This window comes from Aethalodelphis obliquidens, unplaced genomic scaffold (genome assembly GCF_003676395.1).
Source record: "Aethalodelphis obliquidens isolate GAN/ISIS:26980383/991018 unplaced genomic scaffold, ASM367639v1 scaffold35, whole genome shotgun sequence".
Classification (NCBI taxonomy): domain Eukaryota; kingdom Metazoa; phylum Chordata; class Mammalia; order Artiodactyla; family Delphinidae; genus Aethalodelphis; species Aethalodelphis obliquidens.
The window spans coordinates 668,704-685,899 of NW_020837979.1; the positions used below are offsets into that span (position 1 = coordinate 668,704).

Genomic DNA, 17,196 nt, shown 5'->3' on the forward strand with positions numbered 1-17,196 from the left:
ACCCGGTGAGCCCCGAGGGGTGGCGGCTGCCCCTTACGGAGGACTGCAGTAGCGGGGGGCGGCGTGCGGCAGCGGAACACAACTGGCCACACGCTTGTACAGGCAGGGCCAATACAGTTTGTTTTTAAGAGTAACTGAGGAGGTTTGTTTAACCAGGACATTAATTAAATAAATCACGGTTTATACACATAGTACTACACAGATGTAAAAAAAATAATAGCCAACAAGCACATGAAAAAATGCTCAACATCACTAGTCATCAGGGAAATGCAAATGGAACCGACCTCACACGCAGGGTGTTGTGTTGGTTGAGAAACTGGGGCCCTGGTGCACTGCGGGTGGGAATGTACACTGGTGCAGCCAGTGTGGAGAACAGTACGAAGGGTCCTCAGAAAACTAAAAAGAGAGTTGCCGTATGATCCAGCAATCCCACTCCTGGGTATTCATCCAAAAGAGTTGAAAGCAGGGGCTAGAGGAGATATTTGTACACCCAAGTTCATTACCAGCATTATTCACAAATGCCAAAGGATGGAGAAATGGATAAACAAAATGTGGTCCATCCATACAATGTAATATTATTCAGCCTTAAAAAGGAAGGAAATTCTGACGTATGCTACAACACTGATGAAACTTGGGGACATTGTGCTGAGTGAAATAAGTCAGACAAAAAAGGACAAATACTGTCTGATTCCACTTATATGAGGTCCCCAGAGGAGTCACAGTCATAGAGACAGAAAGTAGATGGTGGTGGCCAGAGGCTGGGGGAGGTGGAAGTAAGGAGTTTTGATTAACAGGTACACTTTCAGTTTTGCAAGATGAAAAAGCTCTGGGACTTCCCTGGTGGCGCAGTGGTTAAGGATCCACCTGCCAATGCAGGGGACACGGGTTAGAGCCCTGGTCCTGGAAGATCCCGCCTGCCGTGCAGCAACTAAGCCCGTGCGCCACAACTACTGAGCCCACACGCTGCAACTACTGAAGCCTGCGCCCCTAGAGCCCATGCTCCACAACGAAGAGAAGCCACCGCAACGAGAAGCCCGCGCACCGCAACCAAGAGTAGCCCTTGCTCACCACAACTAGAGAAAGCCAGCGCGTAGCAACAAAGACGCAACGCAGCCAAAAACAAATTAATTAATTAAAAAAATAAAAGATGAAAAAGCTCTGGAGGTTGGTTGTACAACAATGTGAATATACTTGACGTTACTGAACTGCACACTTAAAAACGTTTAAGGTCAATTTTATGTTATGTATATTTTACAACAGTTTAAAAAAATAAGGCAGATGATTTGTAGTAATAAAGAATGACCTCTGCAATATATTTCAAGTAAGGAAATAATGAAAGGGAGAAAAGTTTGTTTAGTATGCTGCCGTTTGAGGGAAGAGAAAAGGGAGACACCACCCACAGGCACGCGCGCACGCGCGCACACACACACACACACACACACACACACACACCACTTGTATATTAAGAAATATCTGGAAATATAAGATATGCAAGAAACTAGTAACAGAAGTTGGATCTGTAGAGGGTCTAGGGATTAGAAAGAGGGGAGGACATGCACACAAAATATATTTCCTTAATGGAGTATTATAAATTCATTAAAAATTCAAGTTATAAGACAGTAGTAATTTGAGAAAATATGCAGTGTGGTTAATTGTATGGGATAAGTTAAAAATTTTATATACAGTGTGTGAATTACAACTGGTTAAAAATGCTTAAATATCAACAGTAGTTCTGATTTGTTTGGAGAACAATCTATGTGATGTTTTCCTATATTTCTTTGTTTTCTAGAAAAGAATATGTATTAATTTTTAAAGAAAAAATCAAAATATTTAGAGACTTGTCTTGATATCTAATCTCCCAACAAATTTCATCTCCCACTTCTTTTCGAATAAAGAGTTGGGGTTGTTTTGCATATATATTCCAAATGTTCCCAAAAGTAAGAGATTAATTTCATATCAATTGCTTTGCTTAATTGTTGTTGTGGTTATATTTTATAAAGCAGGTTTCTTCTCATGGTAGCTTGCTTCCAACATACTGTAGTTTGTGATCTGTTAATCTTGCTGTCACTTCAGGACACTTGGCTAGAAACTGGCTGCCTCTCGGTCTCTCATTGGTGGTTTTAAAGCAGTAGTGCATTTCATCATAGTTATCCTGTCTGTGGACGGTTATCTGGGTGAGCTGCTTCCGTGGTTGACCAATGTCTGTCACAAAGACGGAAAAAAATATTGTCTCTTGGTCTTAAATGTTAAAGTGTGTTTCTTATTGTTCATATTTCCCTGGAGTCTCTCAGGATGAAACCACAATGTCTGCAAGACTGCTTCATTCATTTCTGTTTTGCCTCTCATGACTCAGCTTTTGAAAATGAAATTTGGTATTTGTAAGTTTATGTGTTATACGTATGTGGATACACATTTACACACAAAAGGCATATGATTGGAAATAGTTCAGAGGTTGTATTCACAATAAACACTTATTTAATGTGGTTTTTCTTCTTTTCATCCTCCATGGATCTCCAATAGACAAGTACGTAATAGGAGGACAGGGAAAACAGCGTTTATCTGTCCAGAAATGGTGGGTTAGTTAGACAGCTTTTTCCTGCATCCTCAGGTGATATATACTCATCTCGTTTCTCACTCCATAGCAGAAGAGCTCTGCTCATACGTGATGTGTCCTGGTTGAGAGGGAAGGGTGTGGGGTCAGGCACATGCGCGTTCAAATCCTCCCAGCCACCTGCTGAGTGGTTTACCTTCTCCCTGCTTCAGACTCCTCCTCAAAAAGGAAATAATAACAGGGCCTACTTCAAAAGTTTGTTAGAGGATTAAACAAAATTCACCTTTCAACAAATATTGGTGCCAGGCACTGTTCTAGGCACTGGGGAATCAGTAGGGGAAAAAAAGACAATAGAAGCACTGAGGACAATGCCAGTTACATAGAAGCATAACAATTGTCAATACTGTTTACTATTCAGGAATTCAAACATTACATAAACATGTAACTTATCAAGAGACAGCATATTGGAATACCTGTGATCTCATGTTGCAGAGAGAGTAATTGAAAACAGTCTGGTGTCTGTTTTCCCAGATGTTTTCTATACGTTTAGCAACTGTGTATGTTTTCTTAAATGGCACTATATATACTATTTTGCATCTTAATATTTTAAAAATATATATCCTGGACAGTCTTCCACTTCAATACGGATATCTCTAGTTCATTATTTTTAACAGCTGCACTGTATATTCCATTTATTTATAGATCAATGGATCTCGACCCTGGCAGTTAGAATTACCTGAGAAGTTTTTAAAAACTGCCAATGCCACTGGGACTAACAGATACATGCTACCGTATATAAAGTAGATAAACAGCAAGGATTTACCGTATAGCACAGGGAACTATATTCAATATCTTGTAATAATCTATAATAGAAAAGAATCGAAAAAAAAATAAAACTTGTTTCCTCTCACTGTCCTCACACCAGTTTCTTCTCTAATCTGACCTCAGCTCTCTGCAGGCTCCAGTGTTTCCTTGTTGCTAAGTCCCATGGACCGGTGGTTCCCAAACTTGAGTGCGGACCAGAAACACACAGCGTGCATGTTAGACCCTGCCTGCTGGGCCTCTGGCCTGTGGTTCTGATGTAGGACGTCTGGGTGGGGCTGAGACTTGCATTTCTAACCAGCTCCCTGCAGGTGCTGTGGCTGCCGTCTGGGGAGCACACCTTGAGAACCACTGAGTAAAGGGAATGAAACTATCAGATTTGCAAGCAAGAACAGGCACATGAAAAAATAGAGTCCTAATTGGTTTTAACCCTAGGGGGAAAACTTGTTAATCATTCCACTATTGTTAGTAATTAATGCAAGGCCCTTCTCACATCCTTTCCATTCTCTTGTTTTTCAATTGAACTTAAATTTTCTTTCATAATTTCTTTCTCATATTTTTCCCCTTCACACTCATGCCCTCCCTCCCCACTGCTCCCAACTGTAAGGAAGCATTCTCACAGTTTTGGTATACGTCCTTTCTTTTGCTTATGTTGTTGGAGAATATGTATGGTGGTTTGTAAATGTCCACATGTTACATTATGTGAGGGGTGTTTGGCTGTAGGTCTCCCTGTCTCTTGCTCTGCCCTGTGCTGAAGCACCACCTGCACACGAGCCTCTATTTCAGGCACTACTGTAGCTCTGCAGACCCACCTCCACGCAGCCTACAGGTGGACACCAGCTTGCCTCCCCCTCCCTGCGACCAGGGTGGACGCTTAGACGAAGACTCCCAGGCTCGAGCCTACGGCCTCCTGAAAACGCCCCACTTCACATGGATAAGAAAGAGCCCGGGGCCAGGGGACCTTGCACAGGATGCTGAAAGGTGAAGGAGGCTCGGCTTTTATACAGGTTCCTAAAACTGCTCCTTTGAGCTACACAGGGACCAGCTCCTTACCTTCCCCTCGGGGCTATCTGCCACCACGAGGTCGGTGCAGTCACAGCAGAAGCCAGTCTGGCTTCGTGTGTCACCTGGTGACGTACGTCCCACAGTGTCACGGCCGGGGAGGGGCTGGTCAGGAGGGCGATGGGGGTGTGTGTGTGTGATCACTCATGGAGGAAAACACGGCAAAGAATGAACCACAATGTTAGTAACGGCTTCCTCGGGTTACCTTTACACTGCTTGTATTTTTCAAGTTTTAAACTTTAGGGACACGGAACTGGTTGATCATAACACTTAGTTCCTGACACACTTTCATCCTTGGTCCATTAATGGCTCACTTTCAGTTCATCGTTTTGTTACACAGTTGATTATTTTTAATAATGTAGTAAGAACCCACGAAAACACCACTTAAAGAAAGGCTAGGTCCTTCATAATAATTTACATAAATACATGGTTACCCACTGGGACCATCTTCTTCCCTCGCTCCATCCAAGGCAGCTCTCATCCTGAATTTCTTGTTTACCGTCTCCTTGCTTTTCTTTTTATATAGTTTTATTGAATCTATATGAATTCTTGAACATACACGCACATATCTGCAAACAAGCAACTAAAATTTTAGTTTGGTTTAACTTTATACAGAAAATACACTATGTAAAATCTATTAGAACTTTTTATTTAACAATTTGCATTTTTTTAATAAGCAGATATTCATTTTTAATTATTATTTATTTATTTTTGGCTGTGTTGGGTCTTCATTTCTGTGCGAGGGCCTTCTCCAGTTGCGGCAAGCACGGGCCACTCTTCATCGCGGTGCGCGGGCCTCTCACTATCGTGGCCTCTCTTGTTGCGGAGCACAGGCTCCAGACGCACAGGCTCAGTAGTTGGGGCTCACGGGCCTAGTTGCTCCGTGGCATGTGGGATCTTCCCAGACCAGGGCTCGAACCCGTGTCCCCTGCATCGGCAGGCAGATTCCCAACCACTGTGCCACCAGGGAAGCCCCTAGAACTTATTTTTTATCAGTTAACATTATGTTGCTAAGATTCATTGATATCGTTCCATGTTGCTGTAGTTAATTTGTTTGACCACTGTGTGAATATATCACAATTAATTAATTCCACTGTTGCTGGGCTCTGGGGTTATTCTAGGTGCTTACGATTGTGAAGTGTTCTCCTATGAACATTCTGAATGTTTACTGTTGTATATATGCTGCAATCTCTCTTAAATATTTATCTTGGAGTGAGTAGAAGATAAGGCCAAGCCACTTTTTAAAGTGTTTGTTCCAAACTACTGAGATCTTGAAGGCAAACATCCTCCCCGACACTTGGTGTCACTTTTTCCTTTTGCCAATGAAATGGGGATAAAATGATATTTCAGTTCCGCAATCAGGCACTTCCCTGGTGGCGCAGTGGTTAAGAATCCGCCTGCCAATGCAGGGGACAAGGGTCCGAGCCCTGATCCGGGAAGATCCCACATGCCGCAGAGCAGCTAAGCCCGTGCGCCACAACTACTGAGCCTGCGCTCTAGAGCCCGCAAGCCACAACTACTGAGCCCACATGCCACAACTCCTGAGCCTGCATGCCACAACTACCGAAGCCCACACACCTAGAGCCTGTGCTCTGCAACAAGAGAAGCCACTGCAGTGAGAAGCCTGCACACTGCAACAAAGAGTAGCCCCTGCTCGCCGCAACTAGAGAAAGCCCGCGCGCAGCAATGAAGACCCAACGCAGCCAAAAATAAATAAATTAAAAAAAATCCTTTATAAAAAAAAATTCCCCAGTCAATAATGAGATTGTCTATTTCCTCATGTATTTGTGGGCAGTATGGGACTCATCTCTTATGATGACTCTGCTCATCTTTTGCCTAAGTTTTTGTTGTGTGTGCGTGTGCGTGTGTGTGTGCATGTGTGTGCTTTTCTCATTGATTTGAAAGAGATCTTTTTGTTCATGACATTGTGCTTTTATCAGTTACGTTTATGGTGAATATCTTCTCCCAGTTTATAATTGTCTTTTCACTTTCTTTAAAGTGTTTCTAACAAACAAAAAAACCCAACCTTACAATCCAATTTATCAGTTTTTTCTTTAATAGTTAATGCCTCAGGCATCTTTTTCAAGAAATCCTCACCCTGTTTTAAAAGGTATCCCTCTCTATATTCTAAGAGTTGTAAAGTTCTGTTGTTGACATTTAATCCTTAATCAATCTAGGGTTGTTTTTAAATTTTAGTTGTGATAAAATACACTTAACAGAAGGTTTACCATCTCAGCCATTTTCAAGTGTACAGTTCACTCGTGTCAAGTACATTCTCACTGTTGCACAGCATCTGCAGCGTCCGTCTCCTGACTCTTTTCATCTTCCCCCCCTTGGAAACTCCGTCTCCATCCAACAACGACTCCCGCCCTGCCGCCCCTGGCCCCCACCACCCCACTCTCTCTCTCTGACAACCCTAGGGAGCTCAAATGAGTGGGATCATACAGGATTTGTCCTTGTGTGTCTGGCTTATTGCACTCACCACAAGGTCCTCAAGGCTCACCCATATTGTAGTCTGTGTCAAAATTGCATTCCTTCTTTTTTTAATTTTTAAAAGTAAAAAAAATTTTTTGGCTGTGCTGCATGGATGTAGGATCCTAGCTCCCTGACCGGGGATCAAACCCATGCCCCCTGCATTGGAAGCGTGGAGTCTTAACCACTGGACCACCAGGGAAGTCCCCGGAATTTCCTGCCTTTTTAAGGCTGAATAATATTCTATTGTGTGTATGAACCACATTCTGAGTTGATTTTATGTGTTGTGTGAAATAGCAGAGTTGCACGTACATGTGGGTCTGGCCTGGCTCACTATTCTAGTCCATTGGTCAGTTTGTCTTGTACCCACACTGTATCCATGTACTGCCTTAGTTACTGTGGTTTTGTATAATTGCAGTATTTGATGGGGCAAGTCCCATGTCCTTGGTTTTGCTTTTCAGAAGTGCCCTGGTTGTTGCCTGTTCCTCTTAATACATACAGTTTACAATCATTTTATCAAATCCCATAAAAAATCCTATTGCAGGAAATTCCCTGGCGGTCCAGTCTAACTAATTCCTGGTTAAGACTCTGAGTTCCCACTGCAGGGGGCATGGGTTCAATCCCTGGTTGGGGAACTAAGTTCCTGTGTGGCACGCAGCAGAAAAAAAAAAAAAAAAAAATCCTATTACATTTTGGTTGAAATTGCTCTGAATTTATAGATTAATTAGGGAAGAACTGACATCTTTATGATTTGAGTCTTTCTACTCATGAATATGATGCATCTCTCCCTTTATTTAACTGTTTAAAAATATATTCTAATAAGTTTTGTGACTTTCCGTCTAGGGGTGTTCCATACCTTTTGTTGTATTTATTCCTAGGTATTTGGTATTCTCTGATTTACAATGGTGTCTTCTGTTTAAGTATTTCAGTTGTTTGCTAATAGCATAATAAAAACGAAACTGACCTTTTAAATATATTAATCTTATAGCCAGCCAACTTGCCAAACCCTCCTAAGTTTTCTAATATTTTATCTGCAGGGTTTTTTTTGTTTTTAATGTAAGCCGTCTTATCAGCTAAAAATAATGTTTTACTTCTTTTCCACTGTATGTCTGGAATTTCTCTTATTTTACTTCACTATCCAGGGATGTCAGTGCCACGTTAAGTAAAGGTAATTCTAGTGAGTGCCACGTTATTTTTCCTTATTTTATTTTTTGCGGTACGCGGGCCTCTCACTGTTGTGGCCTCTCCCGTTGCGGAGCACAGGCTCCGGACGCGCAGGCTCAGCGGCCATGGCTCACGGGCCCAGCCGCTCCGCGGCATGTGGGATCCTCCCGGACCGGGGCACGAACCCGTGTCCCCTGCATCGGAAGGCGGACCCTCAACCACTGTGCCACCAGGGAAGCCCTGTTTTTCCTTATTTTAAAATGAATGATTCTAAGTGTCCGGTTAGGATGACGTTTGCTCTTCATTTTTCATGGATACTCTTTCCTGTTTTTAACTAAGAATTTACATCAGTGTATGTCGAATTTGATCAAATGCCTTTTCTCTTTTCGTCTGTAATTGTAATAAGATATATTTATGTATTTTCTAATATGAAAACACCCTTGCATACTGAGGATCCACCCAACTTAGTCATGAGGTATTATCTTCTTCTGTACACTGTTGGCTTCGATTTGTTCATCAAATTTTGTTTAGAATTTTTGTAGCTGTATTCACTATGAAATGGCTTGCAATGTTCCAATTATATCTTATCTGTGGTATCAGGGTTTATGCTGGCCTTATAGAGTAAGTTGGAGAATATTTCCTTTTTATTGTCTGAATAAACTGTATGAAATTGGGTCAATTGTTACTTGAAAATTTGGTGGGACGTGACCGCAAATGCCCTTGGACTTCGTGTTTTCTTCTTGAGAAGGTTTTAAACACCGTTTCCATTTCTATTGTAGTTACAGGGTTAGTCAAGCTTTTAAATTCTACACGATCATCGTACACAGTAATACAGAGTAAATTTTAAAGAAATTGTTTTATTTCATTTCTAAAGTTTCACAATTGTTAACATAGTTATTTATATTATTCTCATATCTTTTAAAATTCTACTTTATCTATTATGTGTCCCCTGTTTATTAATAAAGTTATTTGTGTCATCTCTCTGCTTCTCTTGGTCAACCTGCCAGAGTTGTGTCCATTTTACTACTTTTCTCAAAGAAACAAGTTATTTTTCGTATGCCTTTAAAATCTCATGTGGGGCTTCCCTGGTGGCGCAGGGGTTGAGAGTCCGCCTGCCGATGCAGGCGACACGGGTTCGTGCCCTGGTCCGGGAGGATCCCACATGCCGCCGAGCGGCTGGGCCCGTGAGCCATGGCCGCTGAGCCTGCGCGTCCGGAGCCTGTGCTCCGCAACGGGAGACGCCACAACAGTGAGAGGCCCGCATACAGCAAAAAAAAAAAAAAAAAAAAATCTCCTGTGTACTTTATACTTACAGTATACCTCAGTCTGGAATAACTACATTTCAGTCTTTCAATGTCCACATGTGAACAGTGGCTACTGTGTTAGACACAGACGTTCGAGAACAAAGGAGTTCATTCTGAAGTATTTCAAAGTCGTCATATATAAGGCAGTTTGAAAGCTGATCCGAATGATTCCTCCTTTTCAGGGAAAGGAAGCAGAAACAGTGCAGTCATGAAATTCAGTTAGCTGCCTATTTTATGGGTCCCAGGAGAAACGCACAAGGCCAGAGAAAGGGATCTCAGTCAGAAACTCAGAATGAATCGTAAGAATTAGACATTGCACAACGTCTGGCGGTTAACATGAGTTTTCAGCTTACAATGAGATCACTCTATACCATAAAATGTAGAGTTCCTAATTATGCTTAGTGTAACAGGTATACTGATACATCGTTCAGGACACTACAGATCCATACTTTGTGAAAAATGGTATTTCACTCTTTGGGAACTGTATCCTATAATCTTAAACTGCACTAAGATAAATAATATAAACTATCTGTTACATTGCTCAGAACAGGTCTGAATTCTAGCCTCTACTTTGGTTATAAGTAATAAAAATCATGCTTTTGTGTACAAACAAGATATCGAAAGAAATCAGTTGTGAATACCAAGCAGTGCTCTTAGCAAAGGGTGACTCTTTCTGGAACCCGGTACAGTATGGGCACAAGGTCTGTTTACTGACTGTTTTTCATGTTCATAAATTTTCTTAATTTTAAAAAGAATCCCTTTCACTGTAAGTCTGTGGTGTCTTTGGTTTTCTTCCATCTTTGCGCCACTAGACTTAATGCACCACTACCCCTCCCACCCTGTGCAGTGAGTCACATTTATACCTATGCTCAGACAAAGCAACTGGAAAATACATCACGGGATAATGTAGGTACTCTGAAGCCAGGCAGACCAGGCTTCACGCACAGATCCATTTCCTCGGGGAAGTTACTAAGAGTAAAGACTGAAGTTAAAACAGAAGTGTTCTCCAGGGAGTGTGGCCTTCTGGTAATCTACTGGGGTAATAAAAGGAACGAGAAGGTATGGCCAGCCCTCAAGGGCCCCCCAGGAAAGCGTACCCTGTATCTAGCCAGCAGCAAGTTAAGAAACAGCATAACATTTAAAGTTGACCAAAAGCCAAACAAAACCCAAACACTTGCTTTCTTCTAAGTTACCAAAAAAGATACAAGAAACACAGCAGAAATCGCAATATCTTGGATAAACTACATTTTAAATTGCTTTTGCTAATTAAGAAAGCAGTAACAGAAATGACCTAAATGTCACTGATATTAATTTTAAAAATATTTAATTTTTGCATTTAGAATTTAGTACATCCCTCAGAAAAGATTTATAGCCACAAACAATGGTTTTACTGCGTAACATTAATGTTAATCTTCTTGGTAATGACAGTGACAAGAGTGTGCTGAAACTAGTTTGTAATTATACATTGCAAGTGGAAAATAAAAACATCTAACATTTATTGTATGTGTCCTATGTCCCAGACACTGTGCTGAGTCAGCCTCTGACTGCATCATTTCATTTAATCTCACGAGGTTATTACTTTTATTGGGAAATTAGGAATGAGTTAGTTGCAATGTAACAGGAATTATACAAATAGGCAAATCTACAGACAGAAGGCAGATTAGTGGTTGCCAAGGGTGGGATGGGTTAGTGGGGGAGAGGCTAACAACGGGTAGGGAGTTTCTTTCTGGAATGATGAAAATTGGGGATGGTTTCACAATCCTGTGACTACACTGAAGCCATTCAGCTGTACACTCTACACAGTGAGTTTTATGGTGGGTAAATTATATCTCAATATTTTTAAAAAACACAATGTACAAATTATGTAAAAAAGAGAAAACTGTGTGCTTCAGGTGTGTGGGAAAAGAATGCATAAAATGAACATGTTTGTCATGAGAAAACCATGAATTTATTGTTGATCCTCTTTCATTTACACTCTCACCCACTTCTCCCTCCTCCCATATTAATTTAGATCAAATGTGACTTCAATAAATATTTCAGCATGTTTTTAAAAGAATTCTTTTTAAACATAAACATTATCAAAACTAAAAAAGCTAAAAATATTTCCTTAATATCAAATATGTTGTCAGTGTTCACGTTTCCATTTCCAACATCTTTTTTTCAGTAAAATTGTGTTTTTTCTTTTAATTGGAGTATAGATGATTTACAATGTTGCATTAGTTTCTGCTGTACAGCAAAGTGACTCAGTTATACATACACATATATCTACTCTTTTTTAGATTCTTTTCCCATACAGGCCATTACAGAGTATTGAGTAAGAGTTCCCTGCGCTATACGATAGATCCTTATTAGTTCCAACATCTTTCAATAAAATTTTATACATTAGCTATATCAAATAATCTATTAGTTCCACTTCTTTTTTCCTAGGAGAACCCGCGTTTGGAGCCTTGTTTATCCGTCCTCAGCCTCTTGGCCACTGCCCAGCCACCCCCCGGGGACCCGGCTCAGTGCTCTCCCGCGTCGGGTCTCTGCTCGGCGGCTGCGGTTTTATGTGTTCTTCTCCCTCTGGAGCAGGTTCTCTCAAAGGTTCCTTAGAAAGGACATGGGAAGTAATTTTTTTTTTTTTTTTCAGTTCCTAAGGATCTGAAAATGTCTTTCTCTTTCCATTTAACTGAGAGCTTGTGTTTACAGAATTCCAGGCTGGAGATCATGTTTCCTCAGAATTTTGAAGGAATTTCTCCAGTGCCTTGAGATGTACAGAGCTGCTGTCGAGAGGTCTGATGCAGCTCCCCTTTCCCTCCTGTGTCCTGCGTATGTGACTTGTTTTTCTTCTCTCTGGAAACCTTTTAGGAGCCTCTTTTTTTCCTAAAAGTTTACATCGATATTCCCGTTTCAGTCATGTACAGATCTTCCTCCACTTACCATGGGGCTATGTCCCACTAAACCCACTGAAAGTGGAAAATGCGTTTAGTACACCTGACCCCACAAGCGTTGTAGCCCAGCCCGCCTTAAACGTGCTCAGAACACTTACGATAGCCTGCAGTTGGGCAAAATCATCTAACACGAAGCCTGTTTTATAACAGAGTGTTTACTGTCTCCTGTAACTTGTTGAATTCTCTACTGAAAGCGAAAGCAGGATGGCTGTCAGTGCACCGACTGTTCACCCTCTGGTCGGGGTGACTTGGCGCCACGGCCCCACTGCCCAGCAGCACGGCAGGGGCCGGACCACGTATCGCCAGCCTGGGGGAAAAGAGCCAAATTCAAAATTCCAAGTACGGTTTCTACTGAATAGGTATTGCCTTCGCACCATCAACAAGTCAAAAACTCTGAAGCCGACCCGTCGAAGTCCGGACGGTCTCTACCGGATCTCTGATCAGCCCTTTACTGTGAACTTCTCTTTTAGTTGTGCAAAGCTTTCTTGCAATATTTCTTTGAAAATTTCTATTTCTTTTATTTTCAGAGACCAGAGACCATTAAATCCTGAGCTTCCTAGATTAGAGTGTCTGCTTCTTTCTGTTCAACTTTCTTTTCTGTTTGAACTTTAACAGCACGAGCTCACTCCATGCTGTTAATCGAAGGCCCTGAACCCTTGCCCCGGGTCTCTGTGATGCCTGCGCGCCAGCTTACTGGCCTCTTTGCGTGGGGCTTTCCCCGCTCCTCCTGGGCACCCGGAGCCCCTGCGTTTACACGTCCGGATTCCGGGCGCACAGACATGCTGACTTGACTCTCGGTCCCAAGTCCTCACCCTGAGAGAATCTAGGTGGTCTGGCTCGGGTAGGGCCCTGCACCTGGTCCAGGTGACTAAGGCTGGGCCTCCCTGCATCTGTATGGGGTGTGTGGGGAAGGGGCGGTGACCGTCCTCAGAGAGGAGAGGCGAGGGCAGACTCTGGAGAGGTGGGTGGGGGTGGGCCCATCCTCCAAGGAAACCAGGTGGTCACCTGCATTCCTGAACCTGAAATCCCGTTTCCTCACCATATTCAGCGTTCGACTCACAGGAGCCTTTCTATTTTTTTAAACGGTAACAACTTGAATGTCAGAACTTGATTCTTTTCCCATGTAATCAGATTTTGAATGCAGGTGAAAAACATTCCCTTCTCTATATAACCAAATACATAAACAACCAAATGCTTTTTAACACTCATGGGTGAAAATCAGCCCAAAGACACCGCAAAGCTTTAACAGGTTGTCCCCCTGGCTTATGCCGAAGCCACAGTTGATTTTCAGACACCAAAACACAACAGTCTTGCACCGAGTGCCACCACCACGTTCCTAGTTAACCACATGTGAGCATCTTTGTGTGCTCTGCTTACCAAACAGCAACGTTGTTGTATCTTCATGGGAACTCTTAGATTCACCATTGGCTAATGGGTAAAGGACACGGCACTGCTAGTGAGCAGTCCACTTCTGCGTAAAGGAATGTAATTCTCCACTTACGCTGACTGGAGCATAAGCAGAGTTCGCTGTACAAGAAAGCCTCACACCACAGAGGCCGGAACTTGAGAGGTGCCCACGGAAAGGCCAAGGTGGCCTGAGTTTCAGCTGGAAGGTGGGTGTCAGATGCGCAGGCACCACGGACCTGAATGGCGACCTGCGTTCCTCCAAGCACCCAGGGTCCGAGGTCCCAACTGGTAAAGACAGCAGAGAAGGAACCCAAGATTCATTTCATAAAGCAACTCAAAATGCCCAGGAGACCTCGGCTAATAGAAGATGAGCAGGCCTAACAGTGCAACACGTTTAATAGGAATATTACAATAATCAGTACATTTCCTCTCATTGCTGAAACCAGGGAAGGATACCCCTTTTGTAATCAAAGTAATACATTTTTTATCTTGCAAAAAGGCATTTTGTTATTATGTCCATAGGTAGAGACTATATTTCAAAACAAGTTTTTACAGACTTCAAAGAGGCCTGGACTTGCAGACAGTGAAATCTATTTAAATACTGTGACAGTTATAGCGCACACTGCTGGCATACTCATATTCACAGCTCATAAAAGGAAAAAACTAAACTCAAACTTTTAAAGTCAGCTCTGCAATAGATGCATTTCATTAATACATTCACTAGTAGGTCTGTTCTTCTAAAACAGGAGGAAAAACAGACATTGAGATTTTTGTTTAAAGAACAAACTCAACATGTCAGCAGCCAGTTGCAGTTAAATTAAACTGGAAACCAAAGTTCCCAGTCACCAAAGTACAAAGTCAGTTCACCAGCTGAGACTGAAGACCGGAGTATGAACTGGAAGCTGAGAGAGCTTCCCAGAGCACACTGTGAGGCGATTTTTCCACAAAGAAATACTGCGACTAGCATTCTCACGTTTATGAGTTAAGGACACGTGTTTGATGGGCTCCATGGAATATTCAGAGGCGCCCAGGCAGGTGACCCGCACCTAGAGCTGCTCTCGGGGCTGTGCGATCTCCCAGGGCCCCATGCAGCACGCAGCAACCTGTCCGCTGGGGCCGGGAGCACGCGGAGCTGCAAGCCGGCGCCCCGGTGAATGGTCACCTGGGGAGGCGGCCCGGGTCCACCAGACTCCTGGCGCGGAAGCAGCTGATGCACAGCAGGAGCCTGGGCAGGGCCCCGGGCACCCCCCCCCCCACCGCGGGAACGTGGCGACCAGGGCTTCTGATCCGATCCCAGAACAGGTTTTGAGGTAACACACTTCAGAGAAAAAAGAACAGCTCATTTGAAAGGATGTAACGAAATGAATCACATTTTAACTTAGTCTCGTAATGAACGGCAGCACATTCACTTTACGTTCCCGTCATAAGACGTCAGCGTTACTGATAAAGCATTTTCCTTCACACTCCAACTCACAAATTTTCTCTCATGATTTGTCACTAATAACAATCTACCTGCAAGTCTGACCTTGCGATAAATGGTCTTCAAACATTATTTTAAAAGCCTAAATCCCAGCTGGTACAGAACCGAAATCTAATTTAACTTCAGAATTCACAGTGCGGCCCCGACACACGTGGCCTGAGGGTCCGGAGGAGGGAGTGGGGTGGCCTCGTGGCCCCTGGGTCTGGCGGCAGCGGGAGGGCCAGGGTCCCTGGGCCGCGGCCCCTCCCACACTCCACCTGCTGCACTTCACTGCGGGCCGAGCCTTTTAAACCCACCAGACACACATATGGACACACACACGGAGATGTGACTTACGTACACATGCTTCTGGACAAAAGAACGACAGCCATATACATGAACCTTTTTTGCCGAATGGATTCTATTTGGTTAATAAATAATGCTTTTCCCATCAGTCTATCGAAGTCCAGACCAGCTGTGCAGATAGGACGCCCAGCCGGAGGAACGGGAAGCATTTTCCTCCTCACCTGTGGGGAGCAAAACAAAAGTGTTAATCTTCTCACACCGCATTTTCATGCTACAAACCTGTCTGTCCTTACACTTGTAGCATTTCCTGTCTGTCTCAGACAATCCGCGAAGGCGTACTAAGCAACAACACACAGCCCTGTGAGCTGTGGCCAGCTGGGAGCACACATGCACAGAAGCAAGGCCCAGTCTTGTCAGGCGGGGGGCTGAGGTCCTGATTCTGCACAGAAAAATGCTGTGTGACTCACCTCCTTGGGGAGCAAAGCTGCCTTATCACAAGTCATACATCAAGTAGGAAAGACACATGCAGTCTGTGAACCTGCTGGGACCTGACGCGCAGGGAGCAGGCGCGTTAACGCATGCACGGCTGGCAGAGCGCCAGCCTTCCCCACCCAGCAGTGCCCCCTGCGCGCTGCTCGTGTAGGGGCCAGGGTGGCGCTTCCTGTTGCCTTTCATCACACAGAGGCTGGACGTTTTCCCCTGTTCACATAAAAGTGAAACTGCCCCAGAGAAGAAGAGAGAAGACTCTTAAGAGCAACCAGAGAAAGGAGACACGTTGCCTCACTGCCTTCGAAGGAGTAAACAGGCCCACAACGGCCTTCTCAGCAACAAGTTCGCCCCGCTGGAAATTCTCCACAATGCACTTCGTGTGTAAGGAGAGCTTTCTGGCGGAAGGTCTGAGATGCAGGTAGGAATGTACGCTCCACGCACGGTCCTGGGCCTCGGCAGCCCCACTGGGGACACTTCTCTCCCACGACCCTGTGGCGAACGACTCCCGGGGGGTGAGGACGTCTACCACATGATAAAAAGTACGACACAAAAGGGAACTGTGTTCGTGGGCAGAATTCAATGCTAGGATCACAAATCCAAATTCAAAGAACTGGAAGATCAAACTGGACACTGCACTGTTGCCTGCTGTGTGAAAATGATGCAAACACACCACAGCTGCCCTAAAACGTTAGAGCCAGCTTTTCAACCCTACTCACGGGGACACACACGGCAGAGCGCGTCCAATGGACAAAGTTTCAAAGCTCTGGTCTGCGTCCCAGGCACGCGCACCTTGGGCGGCGGCGGCCAGCCTGGCCTTCTCCTCGGGGCTGAGCTGCAGCATCGTGTCCACGACGGGCAGCAGCCGTGCCCGCTCGCTTCCCGGCTTCAGGAGGATGAACTGCAGCAGCACGTTCTTCAGGTATTCCAGGTTGGCGGCCGACTGCTCTCGCGCCTGGTTCCTCTCCAGCCGCCTTATTTCACTCTTCAGAAGCTGGTGTCAGAGAAAGGAGTGCAGACGGGTTAACATGGCAGACTGGAGGAACGCGGTCTTCTTTCTCTTCCCTGAAATGCCCCCAAAATGGCAACAAAGGAGCGACCAGGCTGGGAGAAAAGAGTAGATGAGAAACATCAAGAGGCTCCTAGAAGTCGGGAAGCAGGCGCCGTGGGAGACGGGGCCCAGGGGCCCGGCCGCAGAGGCAGCACCGCGCACGGTGGGAAGCGGGGCTG

General features: G+C 44.1%; 1 protein-coding gene across 3 annotated transcripts in view; it reads right to left on the reverse strand.

The window, feature by feature from the left end:
- Positions 1 to 12,405: 12,405 nt before the first annotated feature.
- GCC2 (GRIP and coiled-coil domain containing 2) overlaps positions 12,406 to 17,196 on the reverse strand; it is a 36,709-nt gene continuing 31,918 nt past the window's right edge. For 2 of the 3 annotated variants that reach the window (XM_027128666.1, XM_027128667.1), the window contains 2 exons: positions 16,759 to 16,960; positions 12,406 to 15,701 (listed from right to left, as the gene is read on the reverse strand). In XM_027128666.1, the coding sequence (XP_026984467.1) occupies positions 15,631 to 15,701; positions 16,759 to 16,960 (273 nt within the window). In that variant the 3' untranslated portion in view covers positions 12,406 to 15,630. Of the gene's footprint in view, positions 15,702 to 16,758; positions 17,032 to 17,196 lie in introns of those variants that run through there. The other variant, XM_027128668.1, reaches the window with a different exon arrangement.